The sequence below is a fragment of the Piliocolobus tephrosceles genome, chromosome 19 (assembly GCF_002776525.5).
Source record: "Piliocolobus tephrosceles isolate RC106 chromosome 19, ASM277652v3, whole genome shotgun sequence".
In the NCBI taxonomy this organism is placed as follows: domain Eukaryota; kingdom Metazoa; phylum Chordata; class Mammalia; order Primates; family Cercopithecidae; genus Piliocolobus; species Piliocolobus tephrosceles.
The window spans coordinates 53,280,287-53,298,219 of record NC_045452.1 but is presented as its reverse complement, the minus strand read 5'-3'; the positions used below and the strand labels follow the sequence as shown (position 1 = coordinate 53,298,219).

The window sequence follows — 17,933 nt, the reverse complement described above, 5'->3', positions numbered from 1 at the left end:
CAAAAAAAAAAAAAAAAAAAAAAAGAAAGAAAGAAAAGAAAAGAAAAAAACAAAAAAGAATGCGGTTCCCATTACATTTGTATTGGACAGTGCTTTCTAAAAGATGGGAGCCTCTATGACAGGGGCTATAGAAAAAAAAAAAGAGGCAAAAAAATTTCATAATGTTTTAACAAAGTTTATGAATTTGTGTTGGTCCGCATTCAAAATCATCCTGGGCCATGAGTTGGACAAGCTTGCTATACCATCCAATTACGGACCACAAAGTCCTTACCAAAAGCTATGAAAAAAATTTTTAAATATACAATTCACTTTGTCTAATATTTACTGAGGACCTATGTGCAAGACATACCAGACACATAAACTATAGTTTGGATTCTAACAGATAAAAAGAGATAGGACTACAATTCACTGGAAGATACGTTATGGTCTTATAAGAAAAGGTAAAGCAAGGGTTGTATAGAAGAGCAAGGCACTTGTAAAGAACGCATCTTTTCAGGTGAACATTTATAAATATATAGGATTTTGACGGGTCATAAGATGTGGCACTTTAGAGTTGACAAATATCTTTATCATACATTAACCCCACTGACGAAAAAGGAAAAATATTTCAGATGGGGCAGAATGGTGGGAACGAAAGCCTAGAGAAAGAAAAGGTCAATGGTTTTAGGGCGCCAGGAGACAGAGTGACATGCATGTACAAGGTTGAAAATGCAGGCTGAAGCCACGTAAGAGACTTCTGGATGCCGTGCAAGGGAATTTGGACTTTTCTACGGGTAGAATAAACCATCAAATATTTCCTACCAACTGCCAACAGGATTAAAAACACATAGTAGAAAGATAGTAATGCATGGGAAATAATTACCTGGGAGGAGAGTGGATGAAGCCTGGGGGTGTGGGGGAAAGGGAGATCGAAAATGCAAGAAAAGAAGAGATGATTGAGAGTCCAGCAGAACATAATCGTAAGAGGGAAGACAGGAAACAAAGGGATAGAAGAAGGTACAAGGGATGCTGAGGGACAGGAGAAAATTCATTGGTTTATTCAACAAACATGTACTGGGCACCTACCAAATGTCAGGTACCATGTTGCAGAAATTCCTAATGGATGACTGTGGAGGGGTCATCTGTAGAGCATGAGAGAGAGTTAGGCTGGGAACCAAGGAGAATGAAGTTGGCCTGGATCAACTGCTATGGGGAAGACGACAGGTCATCAAGACAGAGATAATTAGGGGCATCTAGTAACATTAAGATCCCAGCTGATGTTACAGCATGAATAAGAAATGGAATTAAGTGGTAAGGTTACATGACTTGATACTTTAGAAATCCCAGAAGCAACTAAAGAAAGAAATTAATTTTTTCTAGCTATGGAGAATTGACAAAAATATGTTTAGAAAATGTGAAGCGTATCAGCCAAGTCAAGGATGTACAATGGAATAGGTAAGAATGGTTATCCATTGATTCCATCCTGATTAGAAATGCAGGCAGGGAAAAAAAGGATAATGAACTAAAAGCCTGAACTGGGGAGGTGATTATGAGGGAAGATCATGGTCAGAGGGGAATATCAGAGCTAGAAACCTTATGGGTACAATATTTCTGAGCAGTTTGAGAGTCTAAAGCATGACTGTGTTCAGGTACTGAAATGGAACACAAATGAAGGTAACTAGGAAGGAGCTGGTTAGCATGTCAACTGAGTATCAACCTGGACAGTGACATCATCACCGAAGACTGTAACAGGTGGGGTAACCGTATGACCCAGTTTGCCTGGGTCCTTCAGTTTATGACTGAGGTCCCAGTGTTCTAGCTGATATAGATAATAAACTCTATGGGGGCCCTAGTAGCACATTACACCGGAAATTAAAAGAAAAAAAAACAAGCATCCTGTAGTTTGGTGATTATAAACTTACAACTCCTATTGAATGTCCTGTTTGGAAATCTGTAGCTCTAGGGAACATCTGAGACAATACTGAAGGAAAAAGAGAAGTGATACAATCATCGCACCTCAGGGGATGAGACAGCATGAAATCAATGCCTGAACCAGATGGCATTTCCAACCCAAAGATTCTCATTTTATAATTTTATGATTTGAATACAGATGTTCGCCTTCAATTAAGAATGAGGGCCGGGCACGGTGGCTCAAGCCTGTAATCCCAGCACTTTGGGAGGCCGAGGCAGGCAGATCACGAGGTCAGGAGATCAAGACCATCCTGGCTAACACGGTGAAACCCCGTCTCTACTAAAAACACAAAAATTAGCCGGGCGAGGTGGTGGGCGCCTGTAGTCCCAGCTACTCGGGAGGCTGAGGCAGGAGAATGGCGTGAACCCGGGAGGTGGAGCTTGCAGCGAGCTGAGATCGCGCCACTGCGCTCCAGCCTGGGCGACAGAGCAAGACTCTGTCTCAAAAAAAAAAGAATGAGAATCAGGTAAGAAGTAATGGGACTAAGCTCCCTAAGAAAAAGAGGTGAAAACAGATTTCTTTACAATCATGAAATAAAAGGTAGTTAAAAAAAACTAACAAGCATCAAGCATTTATTAATGCCTTTGACTTCCACTATGAAGGAAAAGATGATAAAAGGCAAAAAAAAAAAAAAAAAAAAAAAAAACCTTACACATCCACACACAAAACTCCCCAAATCTCAAACCAAACCTTTCTTAATAAAAATTCACCTTGAACTAATGACTCACAATCCCAGATAGCATTTAAAAAATATGCAAAAATTAATGACCAAAACAGAATGTCATTATTATTTCAACTCCCTGTTAGAACCACCAGTAACCTATGATAGCTACCAGTGGGATTCTGATCCCAAGTTTAATATTAAACAGTTAAAATTAACTCTGTGATGGGTGATTGACATTATTACTAATTCAACAGGATGCCATAAAAAGTCATAGTTAAGATTTTTTGCATAACAGCAAACTTTGATGGGAGTGGGCAGAGACCTTTTTAATGATAAACAGAAAGATTCATTTACAGGATGCAAATACTCTATGCAAGATGTTTCAGCATCTCTGATGCTGAACACAAAGGCCACCTTACCTCCCGTCTGCATAGTCTGTGTCTGCTCCGCCCCACCAGACATCTGAGTCATCCTCCTCCGCGTCAGCAGAATCCACATTGTCACTTTCCTCAGCCAATGGGCAACACACGAACTCTACCCCTCGGAACTTATCAATTCCGCAGGGCAGCAACATGCCGTAGTCATGCAAGTTGGTGCTCTTCTCACTGCACGTCTACAAAGTGTGGGGAGAAAACAGAGAGTGGTAGAGTAGATGTGTTTCATTGTAAGAAAACTCCACATAAAATAATCAACATGCAGACCCAATACATTAGGAACCAATTTCACAAAGGAAAAGATCATTTGCTTTTTGAGTGAATTCACAACAGGATTGTTTTTTAGCATGGGTGACACTTTGGTACTCTTTTTTTTTCTTAAGATTATTATTTATTTAATAAGACCACGATGTTATATAAGAGGTTTATACGAACAACTGGAATGAAAACTAATTGAGAAATAAGATGTAGAAGGCTCCACTGGCGAATACATACCAGAGAATTAATGCTTTCTAGCTTAATTCGTGTATCCAGAAATTGTGGGCGTTCCAGGTAGATCCCCAGCTCACTCCTACTTCCCTTACAGATGGAAGTTTCTCTCACATGGACCTGCCTTATCCTAGAAATTCTGACTCTCTTGGTTCACTTTGTTACTCTAAAGCAATCCTGGGAAGAGAAGAAATTATCCCCTGCAGCCACTATGCATCAGAACTTACAGTCAATAGAGATCTCTCCTTGAATGTCTTTTTGCTTTTTTGGGATTTGCTAAATTTGCACAAATCTAGATTAGCATAAAGCTCTGAGAGCATCCACTAGTGATAAACGAAGGATTAATAATTCAATACATAAAGGTAAACAATGAAAATAGTACAGACTGTATTTTGAGCTTACGGGAGTCATTTTTGTTTCTTAGAGACAAAAGATTTTTCTTATGAAAACACAGAAGGAATAAAAAATGAGGTTATCAAATAGGTAGCTGGACTTCAACTTATTTGGTTTGTTTTCTTAAACTCAGCAAGCTCTTAAACTTCCAAAACATATTTTTATATAATGAAAATTTTATTCTACAGTGGATCCAAATATATTATTTTATAAGAGGCAATAAATAATGCTAAATCTTCAGTGGTATTTCCTGCCTAACAGCTATAAAGCTGTGATACAATGGTTAAGCTATGCTAGATCAGATTTCTCAACCCCAGTACTACTGATGTTTTGGACTGGATAATTCTTGGGGGTGGAGGGTGGTTATCCTGGTGGCTGTAGGATGTTTAGCAGAATCTTTGGCCTCTGGACACTATCAGATGCCAGTAACACCACTCCCTCGAGTTGTGATAACCAAAAATGTCTCCACACACATGCCGGGGAGGGACAGGGGATCAAAATCGACCCAAGAGAAGCCCTAGGGAGCTTGATAAAGGTGCCTAATTCTAGTAGACTGATCTTACCACAAATAAACTATATGAAATTATTAGAAAAACTATCCAAGGGACACAGCTAGCTGTGAAGGTGATCACACTACACAGTGGCCTTTTCATGCTAAATATCTTATATCTTTTATTGGCTTAGCCAAAAGCAGAGGTCAACCAAGTGCTCGGTCAGACTCACCCTGTGGAAAACTCAAGATGGTATGCGTGGCCTTATGTATATAAAATTGGACAGTATAACTTAGAAACTGAATTCTAACTGGAGCTTTCAGGCTGGTACAAACAAGCTACTTCACTGGTCTACCACTGTATTCACAACAGGTAACAGGGGAAAAGGTTAAATTATTTAAAAATTATATATGACAAAAGAAAAAACAGGTGAATAAAAATAATCTGAAGGGTAAACTTTAAGGTTGTGACTATTAAAGATTATATTTTTAAGTTATAAGGCATGGCACAGACCACTTATATTTTTAAGTTGCGAAACACGACACAGGCACATAATGAATCTAGTTCAACTGGCCCTATTTTTGACTTTTTAAAAATATTCACGGATGGGGAGGCTGTGCATGTGTGGGGACAGGGGGTGCACGGGAACTCTTACTTTCTGTTCAATGCTGCTGCGAACCTAAAATCACTCTAAAAACTAAAATCTGGTTTACGGATAGTAGCATTGGTTTTTTTTTCTTAAATAACTTATTAACATAGCTGTTGCCTCAAAATACCCTCTCTCAAATGCTATTAGGTATGTCCCCAGGAAATCTTCACTTTGCAATAAGAAAGAATTTATGGGCTGGTACCTCTTTGGCGACGGTGTGCCAGTGAAGATGAGTTTCGCAAACATCCATCCTCTCCTGGTGTAAGAATTTGCACTTGTCAGGAACGAGAAGGGCATCGCTTACAAACTCACCAACTGAAAGAAAGGAAAACCACTTCCCGTCATTCCATCTGTATCACAGTGTTCTTACCGCAGAGAAGGCATCAAGGAAAGAGAGACTTCAAGACAAGTTAAAACAGCCTTTCAATGCCTAAGCAACCCAATCAAGACCCTACTACCTTTAGAATGTTATGTCTGGCCTCCTTAAGCAACTCAGTTTCTTGCCACACCAAGTTTGATGGTTAAAATAATTCCTAAATGCTGCAAGTGAAATTCTCCCTTAATTAATCTGAATCTCTTGCTTCAAAATTAATCCTAAAAAGCTGCTTAAGTAGGGAATCAATTACCATTCTACTATAACGGGGGGTAAAATACAAATATTGACATTGTCTAGGTGAGCATTTGAGCAAAATCAATAAAAATCCCTGTCTACTTCTCTTTCTCGGACATTTTAATCTGCTTGTAAATAAAATAGAAATTTTAGCATTTTTCTACTTCCTAGGCAAAAAACCCAAAATTGTATTTTATATATATGTTTACATAACATGCATAAGAGAGAAAGAGTTTAATTCATTTTAGTTCTGAAAACTGTTCCTCAGACTTTTGTTATATCTTTAAAGAAAATTTATATCATGAAAATTATTTCCAGGCATTTCTGGTACTGAATATGTAAAGATATTACATAAAGTCCTACATGAACTCAGTCTAATGAAGGTAAAAGATGGATAATTACCACATTATATGTAAGCTGTAAACTTAATTTTCATTTTGTTCACTGCAATATTCCCAGTTTTTAGCAAAGATTCTTGCACTTAGTAGGCAATAAATATCGGTTGATGAATGAACAAGTTAAATTCTGTAATAGAGATGAGGAAAGTGCCAGGCCAATATCTTGGGTGCAGTGGGAAAAACCTCAAAGAAGAAATAACATTCGAGATGAATCTGAATGGTGAGAAGTAGTATGCCACATGGGAAATGAATTGAACTTTCAAGATACAAGGATAGAATCTGTCTTGCTTGGCTGGGCGCCGTGGCTCACACCTGTAATCCCAGCACTTTGGGAGGCTGAGGCGGGTGGATCACGAGGTCAGGAGATCGAGACCGTCCTGGCTAACATGATTAAACCCAGTCTCTACTAAAACTACAAAAAAAATTAGTCGGGAGTGGTGGCGGGCGACTGTAGTCCCAGCTACTCGGGAGGCTGAGGCAGGAGAATGGCATGAACCCGGGAGGTAGAGCTTGCAGTGAGCTGAGATAGCGCCACTGCACTCCAGCCTGGACCACAGAGCGAGACTCCATCTCAGAAAAAAAAAAAAAAGAATCTGTCTTGCTTGCCATTATACCCCCACAATGGCCTAGTTCTGGCAAACATGAAGAACTCTATTATAGAATCCAAATGGATGGATGGATGGGTAGCAAAAGACCCTTCAAAATGAGGGAGCCTCCTGTGCAAAGAAAGAGAAAAGAACCAGCAAGGCGTACTAGCAGCCCATCATGGCTGGAGCACAAAGGAAGTGGCAAAGGGAGTCCAGAAGGAAGTAGCACGGGGGAAGCATGTTGGACTCCAATTTTAAAGAGGCTTAGGCTTTGGATGCCATTTTGGAAGAAGCAACACAGGCCAAAAAAAATTTTTTTTTCCCCCCAGATAAATTCTATAATTAAGTGAAGGATAGACCAGCATAGTGAAACCATGAAAGCAGGGAGACCACCACGTAGGTCACTGTGGTCCTCCCAGCAAAACATGCAAGAATAGACATAAACCCACAATTCCCACGGAGCAAGGAATACAGATTGTCCACACACCAGCAAAGACAGGAACCAATGTCTTTCCTTCATAGTAAGCTACAGGACACTTTCTGAAATGCAACATAAAGAGGGATGAAAAGCCCTAAGAAGGGGAAGGAAGTAACTTTGCATTCTCATAAAGGTGTTTAAACTTTAGTCTGTTTATAGCTTAAACACATAAGATGTATCTTGATACTGAAGTACTTATTTCAATAAGTACTATTTAGATAAAAATCTAAGCAAATCATAGGGGAGAATAAGCACTGTATCTTGTCATTCCTTAAATCTTTAAAATGATCAATGACACCCAGAGCAGTATAGTGTGTGTTGCAGGGAATGCAAAAATTATGAGACATGATACCCCAAAGGCTGCAGGTGTCACTTTGCAGGGAAGAAATCAGTGAGTACTGAGCACCCACCCCATGCGGCTCCACAGGGCCACACCACAGGTTCTTTTATAACCCTCACTTCCCAGGGGAGGAATCTCTGCCAAGAAACCTAAGGCCACCTACCTCGGGAGATTAAAACCTAGCCCCAGAGATAAGCATTAAGATATAAATTACAAGGAAAGAAAAAACAAGATAATGCAAATGATATCACATTTCTCTTTTATATAGGATGATATAAAAGAAGACACAAACAAAAACACAAGAAGAGTTGGAGAATGGAAAGTAAAGGTAATCTCATCCAAAACAAATACACCATTCCCAGGTGGATTTCTCAGGGTTTCTGAGGGCTCTCAGGGTTTCTGAGGTCAGGGACCAACCCTAGCTGCTTGGAAGAACACCTGATATCTGAGGCATCCCAATTTTCTAGGTTACAGGAGGCCAGAAGTGACCTATGACCTGAAGATGCCCACCTCATCTGTCAGCTCTGCTCAGCCGTATTTGCAAATGTCCAAACTAAGAAGTGATGCTTTTCTATTTAACGAGTAATTATTGAAAGATTAAATGCCTGTCATGGGCCGGGCGCGGTGGCTCAAGCCTGTAATCCCAGCACTTTGGGAGGCCGAGACGGGTGGATCACGAGGTCAGGAGATCAAGACCATCCTGGCTAACATAGTGAAACCCCGTCTCTACTAAAAAATACAAACAACTAGCCGGGCGAGGTGGCGGGCGCCTGTAGTCCCAGCTACTCAGGAGGCTGAGGCAGGAGAATGGCGTCAACCCGGGAGGTGGAGCTTGCAGTGAGCTGAGATCTGGCCACTGTACTCCAGCCTGGGCGACAGAGCGAGACTCCGTCTCAAAAAAAAAAAAAAAAAAAAAAAAAAATGTCTGTCATGTACAAATAGGACAAAGAGTTTAAAAAAATTACAGCTGGCCCAAAGCTACTAAATCAGTTCATGAGAAGAGCCAGAGCAAGGATCAGATACACTCGACCTTGGCCTGCCAGAGTTCTTGGGGACATAAACCAGACAGTAAGTGCCAAGCAACAAAACCAAATTAACTTGTTTTATCTGCCCTTAGTAAATCTGCTGATGACTAGATCATAACGCAAAGCTAAAGTTACCAAAACATATTTACTTATTCACCAAAAGGATATGTACTGCATTAATCTTTTTGTTTATTTTGAGACAAGGTCTCACTCTGTCACCCTGGCTGGAATGTAGTGGTTGGATCAAGGGCTCACTGCAGCCCCGACCTCCTGGGGTGATGCAATCCTCCCACCTCGGCCTCTTGAGTAGCTGCGACTACAGGTGTGCACCATCATGCCCAGCTAATTATTTTACTTTTTGCAGAGACAGGGTCTAGATATGTTGCCCGGCTGGTCGTGAACTCCTAGGGTCAAGCGATCTGCCAGTCTCAGCCTCCCAAAGTGTGGGATTACAGACATGAGCCACCATGACCAGCCAGTCTGAGCATTTTTAATGAGGAGTTGGTAAACAAGCTTTTCTTAAAAGCCTGTATCAAATAAAAGTTGCCTTGGATATTAGGAGTTCATTAGCTAAGGATGTTATTCTTACTTTCATCTGGCAGAAAATCTATCCAAGAGAACCATATTCTTGAACTTGTGTTTAGAACAGAGGTTGGCAAACTACTACTTGTGGACCAAGTCTGCTCACCCATCCACCCTGCCCCCAACACCTGTATTTCTGCATTAGTCTGACTATAACAATTGTTCATTACGTTTGTAAGTGGCTACTGAACTTCCTAACTTGCAAAACATTTCATTTGATACTGCCAAGATGTCTTAGTTTCTTATATTGCACAGAGCTAAGAAATATGTGTTCCTCAAAATGACAATGGTTTTTTAAAGGATTAAAACTGGTTATTTAATAAGCTCTCAGGACTAATGACAAAATAAAAACCTCACTGTATTCTAGCATTAAAATAAAATTTAGCAGTGGACAGCACTGCTTACATTACTTTTAAAATTTGATGAAACATGTTAGAGTGTTACACATCAGAAATTGTAAGCGATTCAACCACAAAAATCTGTTTAAAAAATTTTTAATAAGAGTTAAGAGTGCTAAAATATAATGAAGCCTTTTTCACCAACTGGCTTCACATGGTTTATATTTTCTTTTTTTAATTAAAAAATATGTACTTAAAAATCTTTGCTAGGACAACATGTATATGGAAACGGTATTTTCTACTCAAATTTGCTGAGAATTTACACTACTTTGTTTTTAAAAACAAAGTTTGTTAATTTTAAAAAGACTATGATCGTATATACCTGTAGTTTCTCTCCACAGCCACGTATACCTTATTTTTACAAATGCTTCTGTTTATTTGCTTTGATCTTTCAGGTAAAAAAAGTTCGTAACAGAATTCTGGTATAAGAGATCAAAGACCAAAACAAATTAAGCATCATAATGAGAAATCATGTTCCTGTTTACGGCAAACTTTAGGAAATTTGGCACCATTTATTTCCAGTGGATAAATTTGTCAATATACACTATGCATGCTTACTGCTAAACATACAACCTGGTTTCTTGCTTAAACAATTCACAATTTATATTCAAAACACATGACACACACACACACACACACACACACCCCACAACTGAAAAGGAGTTTTCAAAGCTAATGAACAAAATCTGGGTCTGTCTTCTTGGCTATGAAGTCTTGGCAAGGTGAACAAGGATGGCAAATTCAATAGGAGTCTGCAGGCCTCAATCTGCTAGCTCCTTGGTGGTCTTCGAGAGGACTGTCTAGCTCAAATTACCTCATTTTGCAGATGGGAGTAAAAGAGCCCAGGTCAAGTGACTTGCCCACAGAGCCAACTGGCAGTAGAACTAGACTGAAAATCCAGGTCTCCAGTTCTCCATCCAAGAGTGGTAACTCAACTCACTCATTTCAACTCTGTTCAAAATGGTTCATTTGGCCCATTTCCTTTGGCTTTTACAGAAGTAGTTCACTTTTAGACTGTGAAGTACTTTAATATTATAATCCACAGTGTGGTCAATTTGACAATAAAACTCGACTTAAATTAGCTAGCAAGCCATACAGAACAGCTGGGAATGCGTTCAGCGGCAGAGAACAGACCACATATCAAACCGTGGCTTAAACACACGGTAGGATTGTGTATCTCACCTAAGAAGTGACACTGAAGCTAGGGCCACTGCAGACGGTCCATGATGCCATCAGGGACCAGGGTATTCCTATCTTTCTGTATTGCCATCCTTAGCATGTTGGTTTTATCCTTGTGTTTTGTGGTCACAAAATGGTCACAGAAATTCAAGACTTTGTGTCCAAGTTCCAGGAAGAAGGCAGGGGAAACAAGACAAAGCTGAAAGGTTTTCTGTTGTTTTTTTCCCCTCTACTAAAGCTTTGCTCTGTTACTTGGGAGGGACATACTCCTCAGCAAATCCCACTGAGGCCATACGGGCCATTACTATGATCTGGCCACACACCTGCAAGGGAATCTGTGAAAGTATTTTCAGCAGACAGCATTGTCACCCTGAACAAAAAAAAAATCTGGAATTCTTTTAGAAAGGAAAAAATGGGAATGAATATCAAACAGGCGAGTAGCAGAGGCTCCCACACTATGGAATTTCAAGTATATTTTTCGATTTCTTTATGTTGTCTTTTCAAAAGACAGACAGAATTCCAGGAAGAAGACAGAATTCAGAGTAAAAAGTACTGCAACTAAAACCACAGTAACTCCCCAGTCCAAGACACTTGGAGAAATGAGAAGGGAAAGATGTCTCAAAACCGACACTGCTGCCAGGATGGTAGCACTTAGGGGTGTCATCCCAGCTATTTGAGAGGCTGTGGTGGGAGGATCACTTGAGCCCAGGAATTTGAGGCCAGCCTGCATAACTCAGAGAGACCCTATCTCTAAAAATAAATGTTTAAAATCAAGACATTAAAATAATTAAAACAAAACAAAACAAAACAAAAAAAGACTGCTAAAGTTTTGAGTGTCAGAGTGGGACTGAGTAGATGAATGTAAAAGATTCCAGAGCCATACGCAGGTTCTTCAAGACACAGATTATTCAAATATCAGATTAAAAGACAATATTTCTATGAACTGCTGGGGACTAAAATGATATTGGCCAGAATCATGGGAATGAAGGGCCAAAAATGCCTGAGGTCTTTGGACTTCTGCCCAAGGTGTGCCCTCTCTTCCTCATCTCTCAAGAGGTAAAGATGATTCAAGAAAGCGGGAGAAATGTTCTGGCAATGGATTTACTGTAAAATGCCAAAGTCTCGGTTTCCTTGTGTTATGGGCCCAGATCCGCCTCGTGAAAATAAAACATCAGTAGTGTCAGTAACTCTGAACCGTGTGCCTGCCACTACCCTCAACACTTCATGTATGTGCATCTTCTCTCACCGTCCTCAGAACCACACCAAAGCAGCTACAATGATCTCACTTTATAAGACAAGGTGAGGGCCGGGTGCGGTGGCTGAAGCCTGTAATCCCAGCACTTTGGGAGACCGAGACAGGCGGATAACAAGGTCAGGAGTTCGAGACCAGCCTGGTCAATATGGTGAAACCCTGTCTCTACTAAAAAGACAAAAAAATTAGCCAGGCGTGGTGGTGCATGCCTGTAATCCCAGCTACTCAGGAGGCTAAGGCAGGAGAATCGCTTGAACCCGGGAGGTGGAGGTTGCAGTGAGCCGGTACTGTGCCACTGCACTCCAGCCTGGGTGACAGAGCAAGACTGTATTTTTTGGAAAAAAAAAAAAAAGAGAGAGAAGGTGAGACTGAGAGGTTATGTAACAGTCCAGGTCACACACAGAGTAAATGGCAGAACTGGCAGAACTAAATGAATTAATATCCATAAAGCACTCAACTCAGTGCCCAGAACAAAGGTGCTCAATAAATTATGTATTAATAGTATCCTTCTCCCTAGTATCTCATCAACCACCATAGTTTCTCATAATAATCATCATAATAATCAAAAGAGCAACAGCTACTCTTCATCATTTACTAATCACCCATTTGGCACCTACTGAAGACACTGGGGTTTTATTTTCATCACACCACCACTACCTAGTTGTGGCCCCGCAGAGACGACATGGGACTGTCTGACACATGAGTACTGCTTATGATGAGGTGAATACACGACAGCAATCAACACAGTGGGATGCAGGCCCTATGAGTGGAGAAGCAGAGAATCAGAGTGATCGCCTCTTTCAACTCTTGCATTGAGTGACGGTCCTGGCTGTGAGGGGGTGTTTCCTGAGTCCCCTCTGGCAGTCACAGTCCTTTATCCACTAACTCTTCACTGCATACTTACAATTACGTCTCAGTGCTAAGAATACAGCAGTGAACAAAACCAATAAAATGATACATGATCGTAGGGGGGAAGCGATAAAAAAGCATAAAATGTAGTGTCTGTTAGATGGCAATAAATGTTACATAGATAAAGCAGAGAAAGGGGATGCGTTTTTTTTGTTTGTTTTTTCTGAGGGGTGAAATTTTAAATAGGGTGGTCAGGGAATGTCTAATTGAAAATATGATATTTCAGTGAAGACTTGAGGAAGTGAGGGAACAAAATACTCAGAATCAAAGGGAAGAATATTCTAGCCAGAGAAAGCAATAAATATCACACAAAGTCTTGAGGCTGATGCATGCCTGGTGAGCTCACAGAAGTGCAAGGAGATCAGTGCTGTCGTGGAGGAATGATGTGGAGGAGATCAGTGGGCAAGTGAGTGAGTGAGTGAGCGAGAGCCAGGACAGGACAGGCACAGCTGACTGCACGGGGCCTTAAACATTGTCCAACTCTGAACAGTCCAACTGTCCAACTTAAACGGGCCTCAAACATTGTCCAACTCGGAGTAAAACTGGAAGGTTCTGGGGTGGTTTTCTAAGCTAATCATTCTTGCCCTAGGGGTCAAGATCAGAAGTGAGCAGACCAGGAAGCGGGCTCTGGCATTAATCCAGGTGGGAGATGACAATGACTTGGACCAGGATGACAGCAGTAGAGATGGTGAGTAGTTCTCAGATTCTGGATGTCGTCTCAAGGTCAGATCTAAAGAACCAAATAGAGCAGGGCGTGGTGGCTCACGCCTGTAATCCCAGCACTTTGGGAGGCCGAGGTGGGCAGATCACGAGGTCAGGAGATTGAAACCATCCTGGCTAACACAGTGAAACCCCATCTCTACTAAAAATACAAAAAAATTAGCCAGGTGTGGTGGTGGGCACCTGTAGTCCCAGCTACTCGGGAGGCTGAGGCAGGAGAACGGCATGAACCTGGGAGGCGAGGTTGCAGTGAGCCGAGATCACGAGATCGCGCCACTGCACTCCAGCCTGGGAGACAGAGCGAGACTGTCTCAAAAAAAAAAAAGGAACCAAATAGAAAGGAGTCAAGAATCTAGCTTGTTTCTATTCGAACAGCTAGAAGATGCTTTATACTGAAGATGATGGAAAAGTCTGGACAAGACTTTCCTAATGTTTCTGGGTAGATGTGTAGACAGGTAGAACTTTCCAGAATTATGTACTTACTAACTTATATACACTAGATATGTGTATATGAAAGTGATAGCTACAGATAAATGTTTTCTTAAGTGATTTTTTATTTTACCATTTCAGACTCTTCACAATTTTTTTCTTTTCTTGAATGTGTTCATTATATACTGATCTTTTGTAACTTTTGCATTAACAAACAGGCTGGAAAAATTTTCCTGGGAGGCATCTGTACTCAAGAGACGGGACAATTACTTCACAGAAGCAGGCAAACATTTCTCAACAAACTTTCCATGTGATAGAACTGTTATGATTTTAGCTTCAGAGTGTGGGCAGTTACCGGGTTCTCAAAGAGGACATGAGGGTGAATTACACATCCTTTTAAAAAGTGGCTGCTGCCGTCACCAGCATTTCACTGTAACTATTACCGGATAATAGTGAGAACTGACAGATGGGATTCTTCAGATGAGAACTATTTGCCAGATGGCAGAAACTAAATGGATCAGGATAAGCAAAAAGGCAAAAGAAGTAAAAACTAAAAGTTTTACCTAAATCACCTCTCCAACTTTTCCAAGTACACAGATCCAGCCTCATATACATCCAATATATATACATAGATGGCAGAGCGAGTATAGGACACAATAGTGCTGGCCGGGAGTGGTGGCTCATGCCTGTAGTCCCAGCACTTGGGGGGACCAGGTGGGTGGATCACGAGGTTAGGAGTTGGAGACCAGCCTGGCCAATATGGTGACACTCCGTCTCTACCAAAAATACAAAAATTAGCTGGGCATGGTGGTGCATGCCTATAGTCCCAGCTACTCGGGAGGCTGAGGCAGAAGAATCTCCTGAACCAGGGAGGCGGAGTTTGCAGTGAGCCAAGATCATCGTACCACTGCACTCCAGCCTGGGTGACAGAGCGAGACTCTGTCTCAAAAAAAAAAAAAAAAAAAAAGATAGAATAGTGTTTAACCCAGGCTCTGAATAACACTGGTCTTAAAATAATAAAAATAGTGCAAAGGATTTACTTAAAAAAAAAAAAGGAACAAAACAAGTATTTATGGCCAGGCATGGTGTCTCATGTCTATAATCCCAGCACTTTGGGAGGCCAAGGTAAGCGGATCACCTGAGGCCAGGAGTTCAAGACTAGCCTGGCCAATATGGTGAAATGGTGAAACAGTGAAACACCGTCTCTACTAAAAATACAAAATTAGCTGGGCATGGTGGCAGGTGCCTGTAATCTTAGCTACTTGGGAGGCTGGGGCAGGAGAATCGCCTGAGCCTGGGAAGCAGAGGTTGCAGTGGGCTGAGATTGTGTCATTACACTCCAGACTGGGTGACAGAGTGAGACTCTGCCTCAAAAATAAATAAATAAATAAATAAATGAATAAATGTTAGCAGTCTTGCAGCTTTGAAAAAGACATATTTTAACTTTTTTTTTTTTTTTTTTAAGAAAGAGTCTTACTCTGTCTCCCAGGCTAGAGTGCAATGGCACGATCACAGTTCACTGCAGCCTTGACTTCTGGGCTCAGGAGATCCTCCCACCTCAGCCTCTCCGGTAGCTGGGACTATAGGCACATGCTACCACGACCAGCGCTTTTTTTGTATTTTTAGTAGACACGGGATTATGCCATGTTGCCCAGGCTGGTCTCAAATTCCTGGCCTCAAGCAATCCACCTGCCTCAGCCTCCCAAAGTATTGGGATTACAGGCATGAGCCACCATACCCAGGCTGGGTAACAATTCTGATACTGCTATGCACATATACTGAAATTGAACAACGAAGTACATAGATGGTGGATGGAGTGAGAATTTACAGATAACCAAGGAAGAGAGATAAAGTGTCCATGTGGTAATATGTTAGAGTAGGAAACATCTGGATGAACTTTTATTTAGCTTAATATAGACTAGATATTAGAGCTTAACATAAATATAACTAGTTAGCTATAGAAATATTTATACATCTGCATAACACAAGCGTGAATATAGACAAATACATTGCCTTGTTCTATCAACTGAGAAGTTTTAAAAGCAAAGAAACTCCAGTGGCAATGAGCATCCTTAACATCCAGATTTTAATACTATTCTCCAATAACATTACTCTCCAATAAAAGGAACAAGGGCTCCTTGGAGAAACAGCTGATTCTAGGATTATGGCCGAAAATATGCAAGATGAGACTGGAGCATCTTGTAAGAAAAAAAAAAAATGGCTACGTCAAATGGGCATAGGAACCAACTGAAAGGGCTTCTAATAGCCAAAGCTGGAATAATTTGAGCAATAAAAATTATAAAGTAATACTGGATTATAAATCAAAGTACAATGTAAATATCCATGAGTCTCAATTTAGACTGACTGAATGAATACATAAATAGGAAAAAAGAGACAAATCTCCTGTGCAGAAGAATTCCAAATAATTTATGTAGACACTCTGCCCTCAAGAAAATGAAGCATAATTCTCTGCTCCTTAATTGTGGGCTGTGCAAATTGACTTCCTTCCAAAGAGTAGAGCACACAAAGTGGGAAAAAGAAAAACTTTCAAGTGGAGAAACTCGACAAACACCACCTGAGCCAGGTGATCAAGGTCAATGGCAACAGGGTTGTATCATGTTGATAAATATGTATTCTTGATATGATGTGATGAAATGGGCATTTTACCTCTGTGGTCTTCCTTCTTAAAACCAATAACCCCAGGCAAAGCATGAGACAATTCCTACAAATTATCTGACCAGTACTTTTCAAAATCAGTAAAGTCGTTAAAAAACAAGGAAAGTTTAAGAAACTGTCACAGCCAAGAGGAAAGGAGGCTAAGGTGACCTGACAACTAAAGGTAATGTGCCTTCCTGGATGACACCCTGGAACACAGAAAGGACATTAGACAAAAAGGACATCTGAATAAGTAACAATGTATCAAAATTGTTTACTGACTGCAACAAATGGACCTTATTAATATAAGATGTTAACCATAGGGAAAACCGGATGCAAAGCATGTGGAAACTCTCTGGACTATCCTCTCAATTTTTCTTTAAATTTAAAACTGTTGTAAAATATAAAGTCTATTTAAAAGAACATTTTATGGCTTCATATAAAATTTCATATAATAAGGTGTCACGCCAAACTCCTATTGACTCCAATGTGGATGGCACCAGGTTCAAGAGCCCCAGAGCTAGTGAACCCTGTCTCACAGGGTTTTATTGGGGGCTTGCATACAGGGGAGAGAGTCCAGTGGTGGTGGGTTGGACAGAAGAACCGCAGCCGCTTGCAAAAGGCATGTGGTCTCTATAGCATTTTCACTTAACACTCTCCCCCTAACAATCTCCACCTGGCAACTTTCACTTAACTCATAACAAAGGGTCTCAATCCCGGGTGTGGCCCATGTTCCACGGAAGGAGATGAGGGCTCAGATGTTCCTTACAGATAAGGAGTGGCTCTCTGGGTTGGCCACTCCTGGATTTCTTTGTTGTTTTTTTGTTTTGGGTTTTTGTTGTTGTTGTTGTTGTTTCTGAAACACAGTCTCATTCTGTCGCCCAGACTGGAGTGCACTGGCGTGATCTTGGCTCACTGCAACCTCCACCTCCCGGGTTCAAGCAATTCTCCTGCCTCAGCCTCCAAAGTAGCTGGGACTACAGGCCTGCGCCACCATGCCCAGCTAATTTTTCTGTTTTTAGTAGAGAAGGGGTTTTGCCATGTTGGCCAGGCTGGTCTCGGACTTCTGACCTCAAATGATCTGCCCCGCTTTAGCCTCCCAAAGTGCTGGGATTACAGGCACCGGCCACCCCGCCAAGCCCACTCCCGATTTCTTAACTCAGAACTCGGATGCAGGTGCGCCTGCCACACAGGATCATTGTCAGGGCAGGTTCAAGTCAAGTGATCCCTGTCAGATGCATCTACCATACATACAGGCGTACCTATTTGATTCCACATCAACATTCTAGCCTTAAAAAAA

General features: G+C 41.0%; 1 protein-coding gene across 6 annotated transcripts in view; it reads right to left on the bottom strand.

Annotated features, from left to right (window-relative positions):
* APP (amyloid beta precursor protein) overlaps positions 1-17,933 on the bottom strand; it is a 291,865-nt gene that overhangs the window by 163,884 nt on the left and 110,048 nt on the right. For all 6 annotated transcript variants that reach the window (XM_023190001.1, XM_023190010.1, XM_023190020.1 and 3 more), the window contains exons 4-5: positions 5,274-5,386; positions 3,035-3,228 (exon numbers count right to left, since the gene is read on the bottom strand). In XM_023190001.1, coding sequence (XP_023045769.1) covers positions 3,035-3,228; positions 5,274-5,386 — 307 coding nt within the window. The remainder of the gene's footprint in view (positions 1-3,034; positions 3,229-5,273; positions 5,387-17,933) is intronic.